Source organism: Dermacentor andersoni, chromosome 1 (assembly GCF_023375885.2).
Source record: "Dermacentor andersoni chromosome 1, qqDerAnde1_hic_scaffold, whole genome shotgun sequence".
Classification (NCBI taxonomy): domain Eukaryota; kingdom Metazoa; phylum Arthropoda; class Arachnida; order Ixodida; family Ixodidae; genus Dermacentor; species Dermacentor andersoni.
The window spans coordinates 119,870,880-119,889,988 of NC_092814.1; the positions used below are offsets into that span (position 1 = coordinate 119,870,880).

The following is a 19,109-nucleotide window of genomic DNA, read 5'->3' on the forward strand; positions in this document are numbered from 1 at the left end:
GCCACAGATGACACGCTCATCTGGTTTGATCACGAAAATATACGCAGACAATAATTGGCTTACAGTGTTGCCTTTATAAACTTTATATGATAATGTATCACCTCATATGCTCCAAAGAGCCCCTAAGTTTGCGAACAATCTGCTTAGTTGTTCCTAATCCTCCCTTGGTGCTTTTAATAAAGTGTGCTTTATAATGTGCAAGGTAATGACAAACTTTCCTTTGTTGTGAACACCAGGATGCGAAAATTGCTGGTAAGAAGGCTATACATTACTTGTAACCTATTAGAAAAATTTTCAAAATTCGATTCGATTCACTTTGGTACTATCTGATTCCAAAAGGACTTCTTCTTGGGCAAGTTGGTGCTTAGATTTCCTAGGTATACTTTGTGGCGCAAAATAAATTTCTTGGAAAGGGACAGAAGAAAGGAAGACAGTGAAGCGCCAACTGTCTTCCTTTCTTCTGTCCCTTTTCAAGAAATGTATTTTGTGCCACAATGTATACCTAGCAAACTATCTGATTCATACTCGATTCACTACTGGCGCTATTCGATTTGCATTCGATTTGGTCTCAAAAACGGGTATTTGCACACCACTAGATATAACGCAAATAGCGTTACAACTATAACACTCTTTTATTTACTTCTGTTTGATCAGACTTTTAAATGAAAACTCTTCTGATCTGATAACAAACACCACAAGGGCATGCTTTGAGGTTTTTCAAAAGCCAATCTGTTCAAATACAAAGTGAATATTGCATAGAAAAACGCTTACACCACAGCTTAAGCCTTTCTTACCTTCACCAGTTTTCCTTTCCTGCACGAACACATAGAGCAAGTATGTTGGCCAGCCAAGCAAGGCCAACCCAACAAAAAGCTCTGATGGATGCAGCAGGCCTCCCTGCAGGTGGCCAAACAGCACAGCAAACAGGACTGTTCTGCATTCAAATAATCCTCCTTGAGACCCACATATTGCAGGGATGAATAGAGTCTTTAAAGAGTGCCAGCAATATTTTTGACCATAGTAAATAAGCCTGCCTTGATGATGACTTGAGCCAAATATTAATCCTACACTGTAGCAGGGAGCTTACAGTTACACTGAAAAATCAAATAAATATAATATATAATTTTCTGCAAGTTTTCAAAATACTCGCAGCTTCAGTATGATAAAATTAAATATGATGGCTGTAGGGACTGTGCAGCTGCCAGTTGACAATAGGTGGCACAGTGAACAGCGCCACAAATGGTAGGAATTTCATTCGTGGCATAAGAAGCACAAAAGAAGTGCCCAGCGCATATGTTCATTGACTTCAGCCATGATTTCAAACAGTTTACATTCCCTGAGTAGCTTTTTGCGCTTTAAACATTAAAATGCTGCTATCCATGTGACTGACCATGTGCTTACTCGAGGAAGGCATATGAAAGAGGCATTAAATTTAGTAAGGGTTCAGCATTTGCAGTTTAAACAGAAATAAATTATAATTTATGCCGAATTATCTATGCTGAAAATTTTCATTTATGGCGAAAAGAGGTCAGCAAAAGTAAATTAACCAGAGAACTAAGACAGCAACTGGAACACAGCTGTGAGTGTGAACATGCACACCAATGCAATTCACCCCTGTTGTCCAAGTAATCATTGCTTTTTGAAAACAAGGGTTTTCTTAGCTGACTTCACACAGGTATGGCATATATGGGATTTGGATTTCTTGTAATCACTTCCACAAAAAAATGGTCCTTTCACGCCTCTAGAGTGGTGTAGTGAGTCGCGAATAGTATAAAAATATAGGTCTCAACGAGGCAAGATGTGAGAATAAGTCATAGAGAAGGTAAAATTAATGGTACGGGCGTAATTAGAGCCAGTGTAGTTGAAAACTAACCACACTGCACTAAACGTGTGTAATGGGTGCAACACCATAGATAAAGGCATGTTGAGGCAAAGCTGCCGCATGGCATACTTTTGGGAAATGGAGTGAGTTCGCTTGGACTAAGCATGGCTGGCACGAGGCAATGGTGTCTGGAAGATGGCTTCGCCAGTTCCCAGAAAAAGTGAGAATTAACGCTAGAGTAGGTAAAATTAACAGTATGAGTGTAGTCAGCATTAATATAGTTCAAAATTAGCCACATTGCACCATAGACTGCATTATTTCCAGGATCAGCCCACCTGTCCTCTTGGTCAAAAAAAAGAAAGGGCCAACCAAGTTTTGACTATAAAGAATACAAGGTCAACGTAATTGCATGTGAAATACCCTACGATATATATAAGATACCAAATGAGTAAATAATGAGCATAAAAAAGAGACAGAAAGACAGAGTAGAGAGATATAATCAACACTAATCATAGAATTATTTAAACCACCATGTAGGTCGACTTCGTCTGCTTTAGCGTCAACACTTGTTTCAACTTTTCCTTTTGTTTGTCTACAAGCATCCACCGGCATCTGCCCCAAGACCATTGTGGTTTGCTTTAGGTTCTGCGGCAAACACACTGTACATGGGAAATTATAGTCAGAAACACTGTGAATGGGAAGTTATAGTAAAAAATTGTGTAGTTAAAAGGGGAGCTGGGTCATAGACAAAAATAAAATTTTTACTCATTATAAGGTTGGTCTTATTGAATTTCTTGAATCATTCAAAGCCATTAAAACACTGTTTAGTGAAATCCAAGGAACAAACTTTCCGCAAATTTTTCAGAAATATTTAGCAAAGGGAACTTGCATAAAATTTTATTTAAATGAGAAAAATAAAAAACGACCGTATATATTAAATAAGCATGCAATATAATATATAAAATGAAAGTTTTCAGTACCATAACTCAAGAGTAAAGATAAGAAATGTTTATATTTCTTATAAACAAACCAAACATCCCTTAATTAAAATTAAGATTGTTTAGTATTAATTAATACGCTTGCATTCTTAGAGTACTTCACGCACTTTTCAAGGGCTATGTATCTATCTGTCTATCTATGTTTGCACGTTTGTATCAAACAGTTTTTCTGCCTACCTGGGTCACTGGGTAGTCAATGGCCGAATAGGCAGCGCATCAGACTGCTGTGCTGAGGTAACAGGGTTCGAAACCAACCATCGGATCAACTTGGGTCACTGAGTATGCGGCAGCATGTACATACATGCCGCTCTTCAACAAACCTCTTTCACACTGACATGGGTCACTGACGACGCGGAACTGGGTAGGTACTGCTATTCAAGGATAATCTTTGATGCCAACTTGGTGTACAGGGTATGTGCCCCATGGTCTGTGCTGGTCTCCAATGAACCTCTTTGACGGTAACTTGGGTCACTGGTGTTATAATTGACCTAAGTTTTCCAAGAAGCCATCGACTACCACATCTAGTGACGGGGGGATGCCCCACCAGCAACACGCAGCTGTCACGGTTGATGTTCACGCCTCATCATTCACTTCGCTTCAAGACAGCAACGTCGCCCTCCTGACCGTCACGAAGTGGCCAATTATCTATGAAAAGGTCCTCGTCAGGAATTCCCGGGGGAAAGCATCGATGGCAGGTGGTTGCCTCCTACTGTGACACGTTGGAGATAGGTGCACCATGTACACGAGTAGCTCGTTGAAGACATGAGCACCCAGAGCAGCTCATTGAGGACATGAGCACCCCAAGCAGCACAATGACGACTAGTGAGGGGCGATAGAGGTGGTGAACGATTCAGCGTTTGTGAATGGCCAGTGGATTCCCTCAACGAAGGAAAGAGGGGTTATTTAAGGCCGTCCTGGCACCCATGTCAGATTAGAACCGCTCGAGACTCAGATAAGAGTCACAACCATGTACCAACGAAGTAAACACATTCTATTCTATTTTTTTTATCATCACGAGGCCCGGCTTCGTCATCGTTTTCTGATACTTACGGTGAAGACACACCTAACCTGGTCAAGATCGTGTCACTAGGTATATCCCAGTAAGTGTGCACCGCTCTTCAATGAACATCCTTGACACCAACTTGGGTAACTAAGTATGTGCCACTGGGAATGTGCCGAACTACAATGGCAAAAAAGATACCTTACATTTCTCTGATGTTGAGCAGAATTGAACCCATGTCACAAGGGTTCCTCAAGGACAGCAACCCGACACATTAGCAAGCTGCGCCAAAAATGCACTGGGTACATGCCACATTTCAAGGAACGTCTTTCACGCCAACGCTTTAGCGAGCTGCACCATAAATGCACTGGCTATGTGCCATTCTTCAATGAACCTCTCGCGAACTTGGGTCACTGAGTATGTGCCACTGAGTGTGCGGCAAGTGAGGGAACAATTTTCAATGTTTGTAGGCACCTGCCTGCCAGGCTCCTCATCTCAGAGGCCACAGGCAGACTTCTCAGCAGTGCCACTAGATGGCGCAGCATGTCCAGAAAGAAGCGTGAGAAAGAAGCCTGGTTGCCACATGATGTGTTTCTCAGCATTCGCATGTGCCAGTGCACCTTGCATTTCGGAGGCCACACACAGGCTTCACAGCAGCAGCGCTAGATGGCATGAAGTGTTCTTAGGGAAGCGCGAAATAGGAGTCCCGCTGCAGTGCACACCTTATACATAACTCGTTTCAATGGTGGCAGTACGTTGTGTTGCTATTGGCAGCAAGGAGTTACGGAGTCGCCATCTATTGGAAGCACCTCGCTGGCGTAGTATGAGGAATCATGCGGCGCGCTCCTCCTAGGTTTTGCTGTCAGCGCTCACTGAAAACACTACGCGCAAGCTCTTCCGGACATTTCTGTAAGTACTTTCGAAACGAGAAGTTTTTTACTGTCTAAATAATAATCTTGGGCAAACTGAAGGCACAGAATCGTTTACAGACACTATGTTCTTATAGTATTTGTATAACTAAATGGAGCGTAATAGAATGAAGCCTCAATGCAGCGATCGCACAGATTCGCAGCGATCGACTGCGCATCTGCATGCTTGTCCGCGCACTGTTTCGGTTTCACCGTGTACGCATTTTCACACCGTGCCATGAGCTTTAGGCCGCCGAATATGAGCATTTGACAGTATACAAGCAACCATTGTTGCGTGGGCGCTATCAGAGCTGTTCAAAAATAATTTTATTGTAGAGACTTCGACGCCTATTGGCCTCGAGCTCCACCACTGGAAAAGCTGGCGCCACCGTCGGCGTGACGTGGCATGAGGGATCACGTGGACAGCGGCCGTGTCAGCTGCTTCGGAAGCGCCGAAGCGAGCTGAAAACGAAAGTTTAAAGTCGCACCTGCGCCGCAGTTCTGATTAAGTGGCGCGGCTTTACCGCCTTGGCTGTCTGCTTGACAACATCTGAAACTACTATAATAGGTAGTGGCTGCCTTTGGAGGCGTGCAGCATGGTAGGCTACTGCTTGGTGCCGCAGTGCCAGACGTACGCAACAGAGCCCGGTGTCAGCCTTATTCACACGTAGCCGCAGGGCAAGGAGCTGCGTGAAGCTTGTCTGGCGAAATTTAGAACGGGCAGACAGCCACCGGCTACAGCTCGCGTATGCAGCAAGCACACACGCGAGGAAGATTTCTGCTACAGCGCCAGGACTGCGCGATGTTCTGTGAGTAGCAGAAAACGCGCACTGAGACGCTCGCCCGCACCCGCTGCCCGGCTAATGTCAGGACGGTTTGGTCTATAAACTTGTTCATGCTAGACACTGGCAGGTTCTCTGGAACGGAAAGGGAGCGGTAAGACGCATATTAAAGAAGGGCATGGCATATTGTCATGTTTGTGTTATGAATTAATGCACTGTATTACAAAAAAGAAGCAGAGGGAAATCCCACGCTGAGAAGACCGATAAACATACGGTGCGACGCAACTTGAGAAATAATATTGAAATGTCCAAGAATTTAGAAGACAAAAAAAGATTGAATTGTCGCGACGGCACATCACAGTCGCCGTAGGCGTCGAAGTCTCTGTAACGAAATTATTTTTGAACAGTTCTGATAGCGTCCACGCAACAATGGTTGTTAGTGTACAGGGAAATGCTCATATGCTGCGGCCTAAAGCTCACGACACAGTGCTAAAATGCGCTCACAGCGAAAGCAAAACATTGTTCACGGATATGCATGCAGATGCGCAGTTGGTCACCGTGAACCCGTGCTATGGCTGCACGCATTGAGGCTTCCTTCTGTTATGCGCCATTTGGTTATACAGAGCACCCACTATAAGAACATATTTCACATAGTTTGCGCTCAGCGATTGCGGACCTTTCACACAAGAAGCCGTTTCGGGAGACTCCATCGCGGCGACCGTGTGTAGTGGCGTTCACTGTTCATATTCGGTAAAGAGATCGTGTCTGTAAACGATTCTGTGCTTTCAGTTTGCCCAAGATTATTATATCGACAGTCAAAAACTTCCCTCGTTTTGACAGTACCTACATAAATGTCCAGGAGGGCTGCCTCGTGATGTTTTTATTGAGTGCCGTAAGCGAAACCTACGGGGAGCGCACCGCGTGATCCCTCATACTACGCAAGGGAGGCGCTTCCGACAGATGGCGACTCCTTAACTCCTCGCCGCCAATACGGGGACTGTGATGTGCCGTCGCGACGATTCAATATTTTTTTTTTTTCTTCTAAATTCCTGGACGTTTCAATATTATTTCTCGAGTTGCGTCGCACTGTATGTTTATCGGTGTTCTCAGCGTGCGATTTCCCGCTGCTTCTTTTTTGTGATCCAGTGCATTAATTCATAACGCAAACATGACCATTAGCCATGCTTTTTTTTAATGTGCTTCTTACCGCTCCCTTTCCACTCCCGTGAACTTGCCAGTATCTATAGCATCGACAAGTTCATAGAACAAACCGTCATGACATTAGTCGGGCAGTGAACTCGGGCGAGCGTCTAAGTGCGCGTTTTCCGAACATCGCAGACCCAGCGCCGTAGCAGAAATCATCCTCGTGTCTGTGCTTGCTGCATACCCGAGTTGTAGCCGATGACTGTTTGCCGGTTTTATGTTTCACGAGCCAAGCTTCACGCAGCTTTTTGTCCTGCGGCTAGTGTGAATAAGGCTGACACCGAGCTCCGTTGCGTACGTCCGGCACTGCGGCACCAAGCAGTAGCCTACTATGTTGCGCGCCTTCAAAGGCAGCCACTACCTATTATAGTGCTTTCAAGTGTTGTAACGGAGACACTTGAAGCGGGAAAACCTCGCCACTAAATGAGGACCACAGTGTACGAGGCAATTTAAGCTCTCGTTTTCAGCTCGCTGCGGTGCTCCCGAAGCAGCCGACGTGGCCGCTATGTCCACGTGATCCCTAATAGCACGTCACGCTGACGGTGGCGCCAGCTTTCCCAGTGGTGGAGCTCGAGGCCAATATTGATTCAATGCTAACGCATCACCATCGACAGTCATCATGAGATGGGTTCTGCCGCAATTTTTTGTTTACACCACATTTATATTGGGAACTTGAACACAGTCGTATCCTAAGGAACCTTTTGTTACAAATGAAAAACAAATAAAGAAGACAGCATAATTTGGGGCAAACAAGTATTGACACTGCAACTTCACCAAGCCACCTTCTTATATCAATTTAATCACAACCACAGTCACAAACCAGGAAGTGGATCTGTGTACCTACTCTTTTCTGTTTTGTAAGGTATCAAACATTTAAAACTTTGCACTTATGTAATCCTAAATCGTATGTTTTAAGCTTGTAATGTGCCAAGCACATAATTTATGCTACGCAATGTCAAGACAAGTAAAATATGTATTTTTTCATAAAAGAATATACTCGTATGTCTAAAAAATTGAACCCGAAATAACTGACATCAATGCTTCCATGTTTTCTCTCTATTTAATAAGTAAAGAAAACGTCACACGAACTTTAGAACTATATCAGTTTGAAACCAGCAAAGCAGTGCACGCCGCTGATATGAAAAACGTAAAGGCCATGAAATAAACAAGTTGAAGACAAATATTTTAACGAAACTTTGTCATTCAAGAACCTTGTTTGCAGTTTTGTACATATGCAACGGCTAGGGAAAAATCTCAATGACGTCGTCCTTTGTTCAAATGTATTGTCACCAATGCTGTCAATGGTCGTGTATTGTAATTGCACCGATGTTATAGACGCAACAGAGAGGACATATCAAAAGCCGTTCTGCAAAATATACGAGGGCGAGTCAAATGAAAGTGTGCCAATGCAAATGTATGACAAACAGGGTACCTTATTTAAAAGTAGTCTCCATGAGCATTTAGGCATTTGTCCCACTGACTAACGAGTTGCGTGATTCTCATCTCATAAAACTCCTTGGGTTGCTGCTTCAGAAAATCTGTAACTGACTCTTTCACGTCATCGTCCGACACAAATCTGGTTCCCTTGAACTGTTTTTTCAATTGAAGTCACAAGACGGCAGGTCTGGACTGTATGGCGGATGTTGCAGCGTTTCCCACTTGAACTTTACCAGTTTTGTATTAACCACATCAGTGACGCGGGGACGGCTTTTGTCGTGGAGCAAGATGACGCCAATCGTCATTTTTCTACGTCATTTGTTTTTGATTGCGACACACAGCCGATCCGGCATTTCACAATATCAGAAACGATTGATAGTCTCTTCAGGTTTAGTAAATGCGATCGATGATGGCCCCTGACAATCGAAAAAAAAAAAGTCAACAACACCTTTCTGGCAGAAATGACGGCCTTTGCTTTCTTTGGAGCTGGTGAATTCAAATGTTTTCACTGTAAGCTTTGCCATCGTGTTTCAGGCTCGTTGTAGTGGCACCATGATTCATACCCGGTCACAATTGCAGACAAAAAGTCGTCACCCTCATTGTGCTACCGGATTAGATGAGTCAAGGCAGCGCCGAACCTCTCCGTCTTCTGGCGGTGGTTCAAAACCTTGGGCATCCATTGCGCACACCCGAGCCGATAACCGAGATGTTCATGAATTATGGTGTGACCCGAACCGTGACTGATGTTCACACGCCCTACCGATTCATCGATGCTTATCCTCCGTTCTTCTCTAATCAGCTCATCAGCCTTTGCAATTGTGTTGGGGGTGATTGCATGGTGGCTTTGGCCTGGCCTTGGATTGTCTTTGCAACTTTCACGTCCTTTGAACCGTTTGCTGCCACGCTTCACAGTGTCCAATAAATGCAATGTTCAACATACACGGCAGCCATACGGAGACTAATTTCTTTTTTGGAAACACCTTTAGCTGTCAAAAACCTCACGACACCACGCTGTTCAACTTTTAGAGTGTCTATTATATCACACAGCCACGTTGAACCCAGTGTATGAGAGCAATAAAGAGCCCTTATACTCACACCTGCGTGTCACTTTTGCAAATGAGAGATGCCTGTGTGCTATGCACATGCCTCGCAGATAACGAAAAGAACCATTATTGCTCCGGGTTGGTTGGCTCACTTTCATTTGACTTGCCCTCGTACATTAGAAATGCGAAGATACAATGGAATATACAAATGTGAAGATACAGCTTGATAAAGGGCAAAAAAGTGTCACTGAAAACAAAGTTCACTGCACGTATACACAAAACCTTGCAACAAGATATTTAAGTATACGTATGTCTCCAATAAATCTACGTATCCAAGAAAAAGTCACTGTATATAAAGCGCCAAACAAGGCAAATAAACATGTTGCACAACCAGATTCTGAGATCACAGCCCCACTTCCCTCCACTCCCCCTGATCTATCGCGCGTGACAGGAGGCGGCTCGCTTCCTCCCCGCTTTTCTCTCTTGAGCACACACTACTGAGCCACCATCGTCGGCTCACCCATGCCACCCCCACCCACCTGAGCTTTCACTTGCACATACAACGCACAGCGCGTGGTCACAATGTTATCGCCCTTGGACTTTATACGGAACATGAGGGCGACGGCGATGGCAGTAATGCACCTGGAGTGTCCACATAATTGCTGCCGCAATGATATAATCAGAGTATCCGGCAACTGAAGCGTCCCATGGCGAGTTACTTTCCGCAAAAGAAGAAGTAGTAACGAAATCAAACTTTCACCATGCGACAATTTGCTGTGAAAAAGAAAGAAAGACCTTTCTTTTGTGGAGCGGGGTCACGGAAATGAAAAAACGCAAAGGAAAGCATGTTGGCCACAATCGAATGTCTACTTTGGGCACCTAATGTGGCTACCGAAAGAATATCGAAGAAAATGTGAGACGCTTGGTCCACAAAGAACCATACGCATACTGCTCGGTATCCTACACCGGCGAGACAAAATTTTCCAGAAAGGTTGCGCCTAACCGAACACGTTGCAATCCGTTGAGTCCCCGCAGCAGGGTTGCCAGGACTTTGGAAGAAAAAGTAGCCGAAAGATTCCGAAAAGTAGCAAAAACAGTCGCCAACTGCGGCAAAAGCTTTAATTGCTAGCCAACAATCTAGCCAGAGTGCGACATACGAACATTTGCCCATTTTTAACGTGAAAATAAAGAACAGGCGGAAAAGGCCTGTAGTTTCCCGCTGAGCTGATGACAAACAAAAATAACAGAACAAAACAGTAGTTATCACATAATACTGTATCGTAACTTAACATAATGTCTGACCAACTGATATTCTTCGATAATTTCTGCCGCACACTTGCGTGCGTTCTCATAGCCGAAATGGTATCTCCAGTTTCAGTAGAATAAACTTGCTGAACGCAGTCCTTGCACAGATGGTTATATTAACTCTATGCCACTATGACTTCATTTTAAACGTTCCCGTGCGAACTGTACGATGTCACACACGTTCTCCACTCCCTGGTACACAGTCGCATAGTCAAGTAGACATTGGCAGCTGTAATGTCATGGCTGCCATGACGTGTTTTTGGTTGTTACAGTCATTTCTGACGCAAAGAACCATGGTCTTCGAGATTTTCTATAGAGGTAATCGTCGCTGGGGTGATATTAGGATACCACCTTATTGCTTCAGTCTATCAGAGGAGGCAAAAGCATTTTCTATAACATTGGTTAATTACTTTTACTCGGAAGGAGCTGCTTGCGCCGGTTCAATTATCCGTCAATGACAGTCCAGAACTGCACGAGACGTTGATTTCAGCCAATGAGCGTTGCATATGATGCATCTCGGGCTGCCCTGGGGAGCCCAGGGGGAAAAGTCGAAGAGGCCCACCGAACATGTGGTGGCTATGATATATTTTCAGCTCCTGAATTTGCTTCCGGAGCTTGCAAGACACAAAAGCACGGCCTTGAAGATCTGACGTTTGGGGTTGTTGCTTCGAGGGGGCCGTCGGGAGGAGTGTGAGTCGGCCACTATATGTAACAATTACCACCTTCAAAAGGAGCCATAAAGTAGCCAAGTCCCTAAACACGATTTTCAGTCACCAAGAGCTTCTAAAAGTAGCCAATTTGGAGATAAATCGCCAAGTCTGTCAATCCTGCCCGCAGTGATAAAAGCAAGCGACCATGCATTGTTTCTTTATCTCTCTGCTAGCCAGAAAGCGTCCAAAACATTGCCAGGCGAAAATCCACTCGGCCAGAGAAAAACAAACGCGCATCGAAGTGCGCTGCGCAATGGTCGGGCCAACACGAGAAAAACGCATGCGCTCTGGAGGGCTCCAGCAGCCCACGGGTAACGATAAAAAAAAATTGAAGAGGCTCAAGTGTCCTCGCGAATAAAAGTCAAAGTAGAAAAACAAATAAGAATGTAGTTACCTTGGCTGGCTTTAGTGTCTTGACATGGTTGCTTTGGCACAGGTGAAAAGAAATGTTGATATTATTTTCTGTGACATGATGGCAAAAGCGAACTACCACAATGCTTTGTCTGATCGGACCTGCATGCTTTGTCAACTTGTCTGATAGTGTGTTGATTTGGCTTGTCTGGTCGTGTGGTCCGACGTACTACTTTAGAAAAGTCAATGCACCTTTGGCGTCAAACATTTATAACAACATTAAACCCACTAAGTTCCGGAATTGAAAATCTAAAGCACGACTTTGGAAATGTCAATGCACCTTTCGCATCAAAAGTTTATGAGAACTTTATACCCATAAAGCGTCAGAATTAAAATCCATGCGCTCCGTAGATTCCGCGGACACCACGAGATGCCGCGACAAGCCCGCTCACCATCAAAACGCCCTTAGAATCTTTGTGCTCAGATGGGGCTCCTTGCGTTATGCGACTCCTGGTACATGAGTGTTGCTGTGAAATCCAGCCCGATTTCGCAATGTTCGCGCTGAAATGTCTTTTCGAGCGTGAAAAGGACCTTCAAGATTTCCAGCACCGGGGGTTGTATTGGTCGGCGGTGCATGACAGCCGGAAAAAATTTCGGGGGGGGGGGGGGGGGGGGGGGGAACTGAAGTTCCATAAGCCCCCCCTACCCTGGCTACGCCCCTATTAGGTACTACAATGCTGCCGCTACAAGCAGCACTTTGCGCGACACGTGTGTCAAGGCACAGGATACGTTCGTCGCTGCACTGCCTATACATTATAGTTCACTGTAGCCATGTCAAAGCAAATATGCCATAACAAGAACGTTTTGTGTCCTGGCATACATATAAGTAAAACAGGTTCCTTACTACACAGGCATATCATCATCATGACAAAAAAATTTGGCGGAGACACTTAAGACTGTTTACGTGTGGGAATGCAAAAGCATTATAGTCGCTTTGGTGAAATGTTTTTTCTGTGCGTTCCCTGTCCACGCAAGCTCTCGCATGTGTTTTAACTGCGCCTTGAAAGGCCAAATAAAAATGTGCCAAGCGTCTCAACACACTCGCTTGCCCGCGAGGAGTTCATAACTCGAAGGACCGCTTAGCGGCGTTTAACTAGACATCAATGCTTTTTATTTTATGCACTTATTTTATATACTCATGACTTAGCACCACCTCCTACCCATTGGCTGCGCCATCACATGCCCGATGATGCACACACTAGGCACACGTTTAGTTAAAGGGCCCCTGAAACGGTTCGGACAAATTTTGTAGACGCGTAGGGTACAGCTTAAGTAGAGCATTCGCACCACAATTTAAGTGAAGCGTTACATATTAATGGAGCTACAAGCGATTACAAGTTACCCTCCTCCCTGGCCATGCTTTTCCTCCTCAACTTGTTCGCCGAGCGGTCGGGGCTAAGCTCCGCCTTCACTAGTTCTGCGTCACGATGCGACGTCACATCGTCCACATCCAGTTGTTTTGGAGCCCGCCCCCGCCCACGCGAAACCTCTCCGCTAGCCGCTTGGCCGTCGACCCCATGCGAGAGCTATCGAAGCAGCGTGCTTTGCGAGCATTCTGTCGTAGCGTCGAACGTGTCTGGTATTCCGGTAATCACACATTACCTGAAGTTTCGACGGAATGGTGGAGGCATAAACCCAAGCTGATGAAGGAACTTTAACGTAGACGTACGTGTGCTGCCTGATCGGTCTCAACGGTCCAGCCACCCATTGGCGCAGAGCTTAACCAGCCAAAGAAAGAGCTAGTATTGCTCTAACCAAGTGTAAAGCATTTTAAACATTTACAAAAACAAAATGTTAACGATTATACTCCTGTAAAAAATTTTCACCAGCAGCAAAGAATACGTTTTGTTACTGCTACTGTGTGTGGTTGAGCTCTATGCCACCAGGTGGCTGCACCGTGCAGACCATTCACATTTGCGCTTCTGTTCATCCCCTGAAACGACACGCAAGGGGACACAGCCTTGCGCTTGCGTTTATCCCTAATACCGGACTCGCGAAACGCTATTGCGTTAGTAATCTTCCGATGTAAAGTGACGGCCGCACTCGCGCAAATCCTGGCGCCGATCGGATAGCAGCAGTCCGATGCGCTGCAGCCAGTTCGCTCGACTACTGGCTTGCAGAGGGACACAATGTTGCAGCTTTACATATTGCCATTCGCTACATTTGCAGTCCACAACGCAACAAAGTTGAATCATAGCGCTCGCAAAAAGACAAACCGACATTGACGGTGGAGCTCTCGTCAAAATGGAGTACGTTGTAACACAAGGAGACGACACTTGCTGTGTGCCGGAAGTGCTTAAGTGTACTGAAAAATTGTTCTTGTGCATTCTCTTTATGTTATTTTCTTTTTATAAAAACAAATTAACTAACATTCCAACTATTCCGAACATCATTTGTTTACCATAAAGTTGGAAAAATTATCGATCACGCACCCTGGTCAGCCAATCGTATAGCTCGCCCCACTGATGTCGTATGGGTGATTTCCGTCATATGGGTAGGGGCGGCTTAAAATTCCGCCGAGCAGTGTGCTGCGATCGGCAGCGATGTGCATTTTTAAAACATTATAATAAATTACACGCTTTACGCGGAGGACTTAGATGTGTCAATTAATAATCAGAAGGACCTACTCTAACGACTCAGTACGTTTGTAGAAAATCGTCAAAATCGTTTCAGGGTCCCTTTAACTAGAACCACGGAGCTGCCGTGGCATTGGGGGGGCGTGCTTGTCTCGCACCCCGGACGCCCGGGTTCGATTCCCACCAAGATAAATATTTACCTAATATTCTTTTCAAAGGCATTAACTTATTTTGTTTACAGGAACGTCCCTGAGAAATTTGACAATGCGAGTATTTTTTTTATGTGGTTTTACTCTTTGCTGTCAGGCACTTTTGGTACCATCATTCGGTCACGCTGCCTACTACAACACCGGATTTTCGCGTAATGGGGCACATAATGCTTTTACACTAAGACTATACCAACAACTACGATACTCCCTTATGCAAAATTTGAGTGTAGCTGTATATGTGTTTTCATTTCGCAATATATTGGCTGATGCAGACAATTTGTCTCGTGCGGCACGTTGCAAATGGAGCGAAATGTGGCACGACTGCTTCACTAATCGGGAGATAGCGAGAGGCAGCGCGTGGGTGATGCGTGGGCATGATTCACAGCAGCCGCCAGAGACAGCTCTCCGCTCATACAGTGCTTTACTTCCATACAGACGATGCATGCTACTCTGGTGCCATCGTCCTCGCAAAGCCGTCTAGCGCAGCACTACACTTTTCTTCCCACGCTTTCACCATACCTGCCTCCTCTGCTTACAGTCTGATGGTTCCGCTGCACCCCCTTCTCTGCTTTCCTCCTCGCCCTCTCTTCGCTTTCATCCTGCTCTGTGTTTGTTTGCTCAGTTATGAGGGACAACACCGACACTCGCCCCAGGAACAGGCACCTAAGAGCTGCACTCTAAAAGGTATGAAAACAATAACACAAGCACTGCTTGCTTTTCATTTCATAAAATTGTCTGCGGTGTTTTGTGACACAATATAGTATTTTCAGTAGTATGCAGTTCTTTGATTAACAATCTTCACACACAATGAAGGTGCCTAGTTTACAGGAGTACTGCCCTTCAGCAGAACTACTGAAAAGTACCATATTTATTCAAATCTAGGCCGATAGTTTTTTTCAAATAATCATATTCCAAACTCTATGGTCGGCTTAGATTCGAGGATTTTAAAAAACGCGCCAGTTTTTCATTGAAACTGCTAAATATGGTGCATAGCTAGCGCTATCTAGGAAAGTCAGTATCGCAGCCGCTACTAGCCATGCCAGTAGCCAACCGTACACAAGCGAGGTCGCCATTTTAACCTGTGTCGTGTCGGCCGTATCGGTGTGCGGCATGGTGTTATCGCGATGGCACCAAGCAGGAGATGCCACTACAGTGCCGCTTTCAAGCGAAAAGTTGTGATAGCCGCAGAGGCATTGTCGAACCTTCTAGCCGGGTGGGACTTCGGCGCGATGAGAAAGACGTCCGTCGTTGGAGGGGACGACGACAGCAGCTTTTGAGTGCGCCGCGACGAGGATGGCATTTAGGGGGCCAAAGAAAGGCCGTCACCATGAGATGGAGACAGTTTTGGCCGACTTTGTTCGGACACAGCGAGCAGCTGCCCTTCCAGTGACAACAGAAATGCTCCAAGCGAAAGCTAGGGAACTTTCGAGGGAGCGAGTCCTAACGCCAAAGGATTTCAAAGCCAACCGGGGCTGGCTTCAGAAATTCATGAATTGATTGATTGAAAACTTTATTATTCCACCGAGCTGGGGTGCCCGCCTCTTAATCTACATGTAGGTAGGGGGGGAGGACGAAGCAGTCCTCGCGCGTTGGGGACGGCGAGTCTTCACGGCCTCAACGGCCTGGCGGATTGTTCGACGCTGGTCGTCTTCAGCCTTGCTGTGGAGCAAGGCCTCCCAGGCTTCTCTACTGTCAATGTTTTCCTTGGCCCCTGGGGAGGCAGCACACTCCCATATTATATGGTCTAGCGTACCTTTTTGCTTACAAATTTTGCAGAGGGCGTCGTTATAGTCCCTCGTCTGTGTTAAGTAGATCCAATGTGGTGATGTATAATTGTTTCCCTGGAGGCGTCGCCAAGTGCGAGCGTCCTCCAGAGAGAGAGACCGATGCGGAGGCGGAAAAATTCTTCTTTCGGCTTTGTAATGATCGACAATTTCCCTGTACGTGATCATGCTATCTTTTATCCCTGGATCTGGCTGCTCTAGAGTTGCCCGGTGGTAGAGTGCTCGGGCGAGCTCGTGAGTGGCTTCGTTGCCTGGGACTTCTTCATGCGCCGGTACCCAAATAAAGGTTATGTCCCTACTTGAAGAGTTTTTGAGTAGAATGTGGAGGGCTTCTTCCGAGATTCTCCCTTTGTTAAAATTTCGGATAGCTAATTTGTTATCGCATAATATTACTCCCGCTTTTGTACCCGCACAAGCGAGCACTACTGCAGCCTCCTCGGCTGTACAGGTGTCCCTCGTGCACGTGGAGCACGCTATCTTAACGCACCCATCGCCATCAACCACCGTCGATACCGCAGCCCCGTCTCTGCCGCAAGCGGCGTCCACGTACGCTACGTTATGCGCCGGTGTGTTTTTAAGTTTATTTACTAGAGCCTTAGCCCTGTGAGCTCTCCTCTCTTTGTTGTAGATAGGATGCATATCTTTAGGTCGGGGGGCGATTCGGAAGCGTTTACGCACGTCCAACGGAATGTCTTTCTTGTCAGTCGGGGCACCTCTGTCGCATTGGATTCCTACCCATTCCATGATTTTTCTCCCTGTTTTAGACTGGCCTAATCTTTCCAACAGAGACACTCGTACTGCCTCAGTGAGTTCAGCTAGCGTGTTGTGAACCCCCATTTTGAGGAGGAGGTCTGTCGAGGTCGAGTCTGGGAGCCCTAGGGCTCTCTTAACGCTCTTCCTAATGATCGCATCTATTATCTCCTTTTCTTGTTTAAACACAAGATACGGTGTGGCATATGCTATACGGCTGGTAATGAAGGCTTGCATGAGTCTGAGGAGGCTGTTCTCTTTGAAGCCCCTGCCTCTGAGTGAAATTCTCCTAAAGATCCCCGTGACCTGCGCCGCGTATCCTTCTAGTTTTTTTTATTGTCGTGAGGTTGCATCCATTTCTCTGGATATACATGCCCAGAATTCTTATTTCCTCCACCTTGGGAACCTCATTTCCGTTTACGAAAACATTGATGGGTCTGCTGCTCCCAGCGTGTCCCCTTTGATGTTTTGGCTCAATGATTAACAGTTCCGATTTCTGTGGCGAGCACGCCAAGCCTCTGCTGGCCGCATACTCTTCCACCATATTCGCCGCTATCTGTAGTTTAAGTTCGATGGCTGCGTCACTCCCACTGTTAACGCAGATGTTGATATCAACCGTGTACATGCTAAATTTAATAGATTTAATCTTATTGAATTCCGCCGGGAGACCCCTCACCACTATGTTGAATAGGAAGGGTGATAGCACCGACCCTTGCGGGGTTCCCTTGCTCCCAAGTGTGATGGGAGGGGATTTTACATCCAGAAATTTTATATTCACCTCCCTCTGTGACAGAAAGTCTTTGACGTATGCATATACCGTGTCCCACACCTACCTCTTCTACCAAGATAGCCTTGTGGCTAACATTGTCAAATGCCTTGGTGAGGTCGAGACCTAGGATCGCCCTGGTGTCAGTTGAGTCGTATCGGTCTAGGATATCAAGCTTAAGTCTGAGCATGACATTGTGTACTGAGCCCTGGCCTGAATCCAACCATTTCATGTGGCCAGAGATCATTCTCCTCCATATACCTGGTCAGTCTCGTTTGAACAACATGCTCCATCAATTTCCTTACACACGATGTGAGGGAGATTGGTCGCATGTTGTTCAAGCCGGGTACTTTGCCTGGCTTGGGAATAAAGACTACGTTCGCCTGTTTCCATGTTATTGGGAGTTCTCCTTTCTCCCACACCTGGTTCATAAATTTGGTTAATGCAATGATGGACTCATTGTCTAGATTCCTGAGAGCTGTGTTTGTTATCCAGTCCGGACCGGGGGCCAAGACAGAGGTTAGAGCAGAGATTAATAACCTCAGAAATTCATGAAGCGCTTCAGCTTCAGCCCCTGACATCGCACTTCAATTACCCAGAAGCTGCCAAGTGATTTCGAAGAAAAGCTGATAGCTTTTCAGCGCTACGTGCTGCGAAAGAAAGAAGCGGCAGGCCACAACCTTGGGCAAATCGGCAACGCCAACCAGCCGGCTGTGTATTTTGATATGCCAGGGGCGTACACCGCGAATGAAAAGGGTGCCAAGGAGGTGAAGGTGCGCTCTGTGAGCTACGAGAAGCAGCGCGCAACTGTGATGCTGTGCTGCACAGCTGATGGACATAAACTTCCTCCTTATATGATATTTAAAAGAAAGACACTGCCTGCTCGAGAAACTTTCCCAAGAAATGTCATTGTGCGGGCAAATGAGAACGGGTGGATGACGGGTGCAATGGTGGAAGAGTGGGTTAAGATAGTGTGGCGACGGCATCCAGGAGCCCTTTTGACAAAGAACTCGCTCCTTGTCGTCAACTCCTACCGTGGGCACTTGACCAACAACGTGAAGGCTGCACTCGCCCAAGCGAACACGGACCTCACTGTCATACCGGGTGGCATGACGGGCCAGTTGCAGCCACTTGATGTCTGCATCAACAAACCTTTCAAGGATCGTTTGCGGAAATATTACATGGACTGGTTGACTGATGAAGACCAGATGCTAACGGCAACGGGCCGCATCAAACGTGCATCGCTATCGCAGCTGGCGGGCTGGGTAGCTGCAGCGTGGGATGACATCCCAGGTACTTTGATCGTGCGCGCCTTTAAAAAGTGCAGCATATCTAATGCGCTTAACGGTATTGAAGATAGTGCACTGTTTGAAGGTGACAGTGACAAGGAACACAGCGACGAGTC

At 46.0% G+C, this 19,109-nt stretch overlaps 1 protein-coding gene across 4 annotated transcripts in view; it reads right to left on the reverse strand.

Annotated features, from left to right (window-relative positions):
• PIG-C (phosphatidylinositol glycan anchor biosynthesis class C) overlaps positions 1 to 19,109 on the reverse strand; it is a 46,411-nt gene that overhangs the window by 17,984 nt on the left and 9,318 nt on the right. For all 4 annotated transcript variants that reach the window (XM_055061957.2, XM_055061956.2, XM_055061955.2 and 1 more), the window contains one exon: positions 795 to 934. In XM_055061957.2, coding sequence (XP_054917932.1) covers positions 795 to 934 — 140 coding nt within the window. The remainder of the gene's footprint in view (positions 1 to 794; positions 935 to 19,109) is intronic.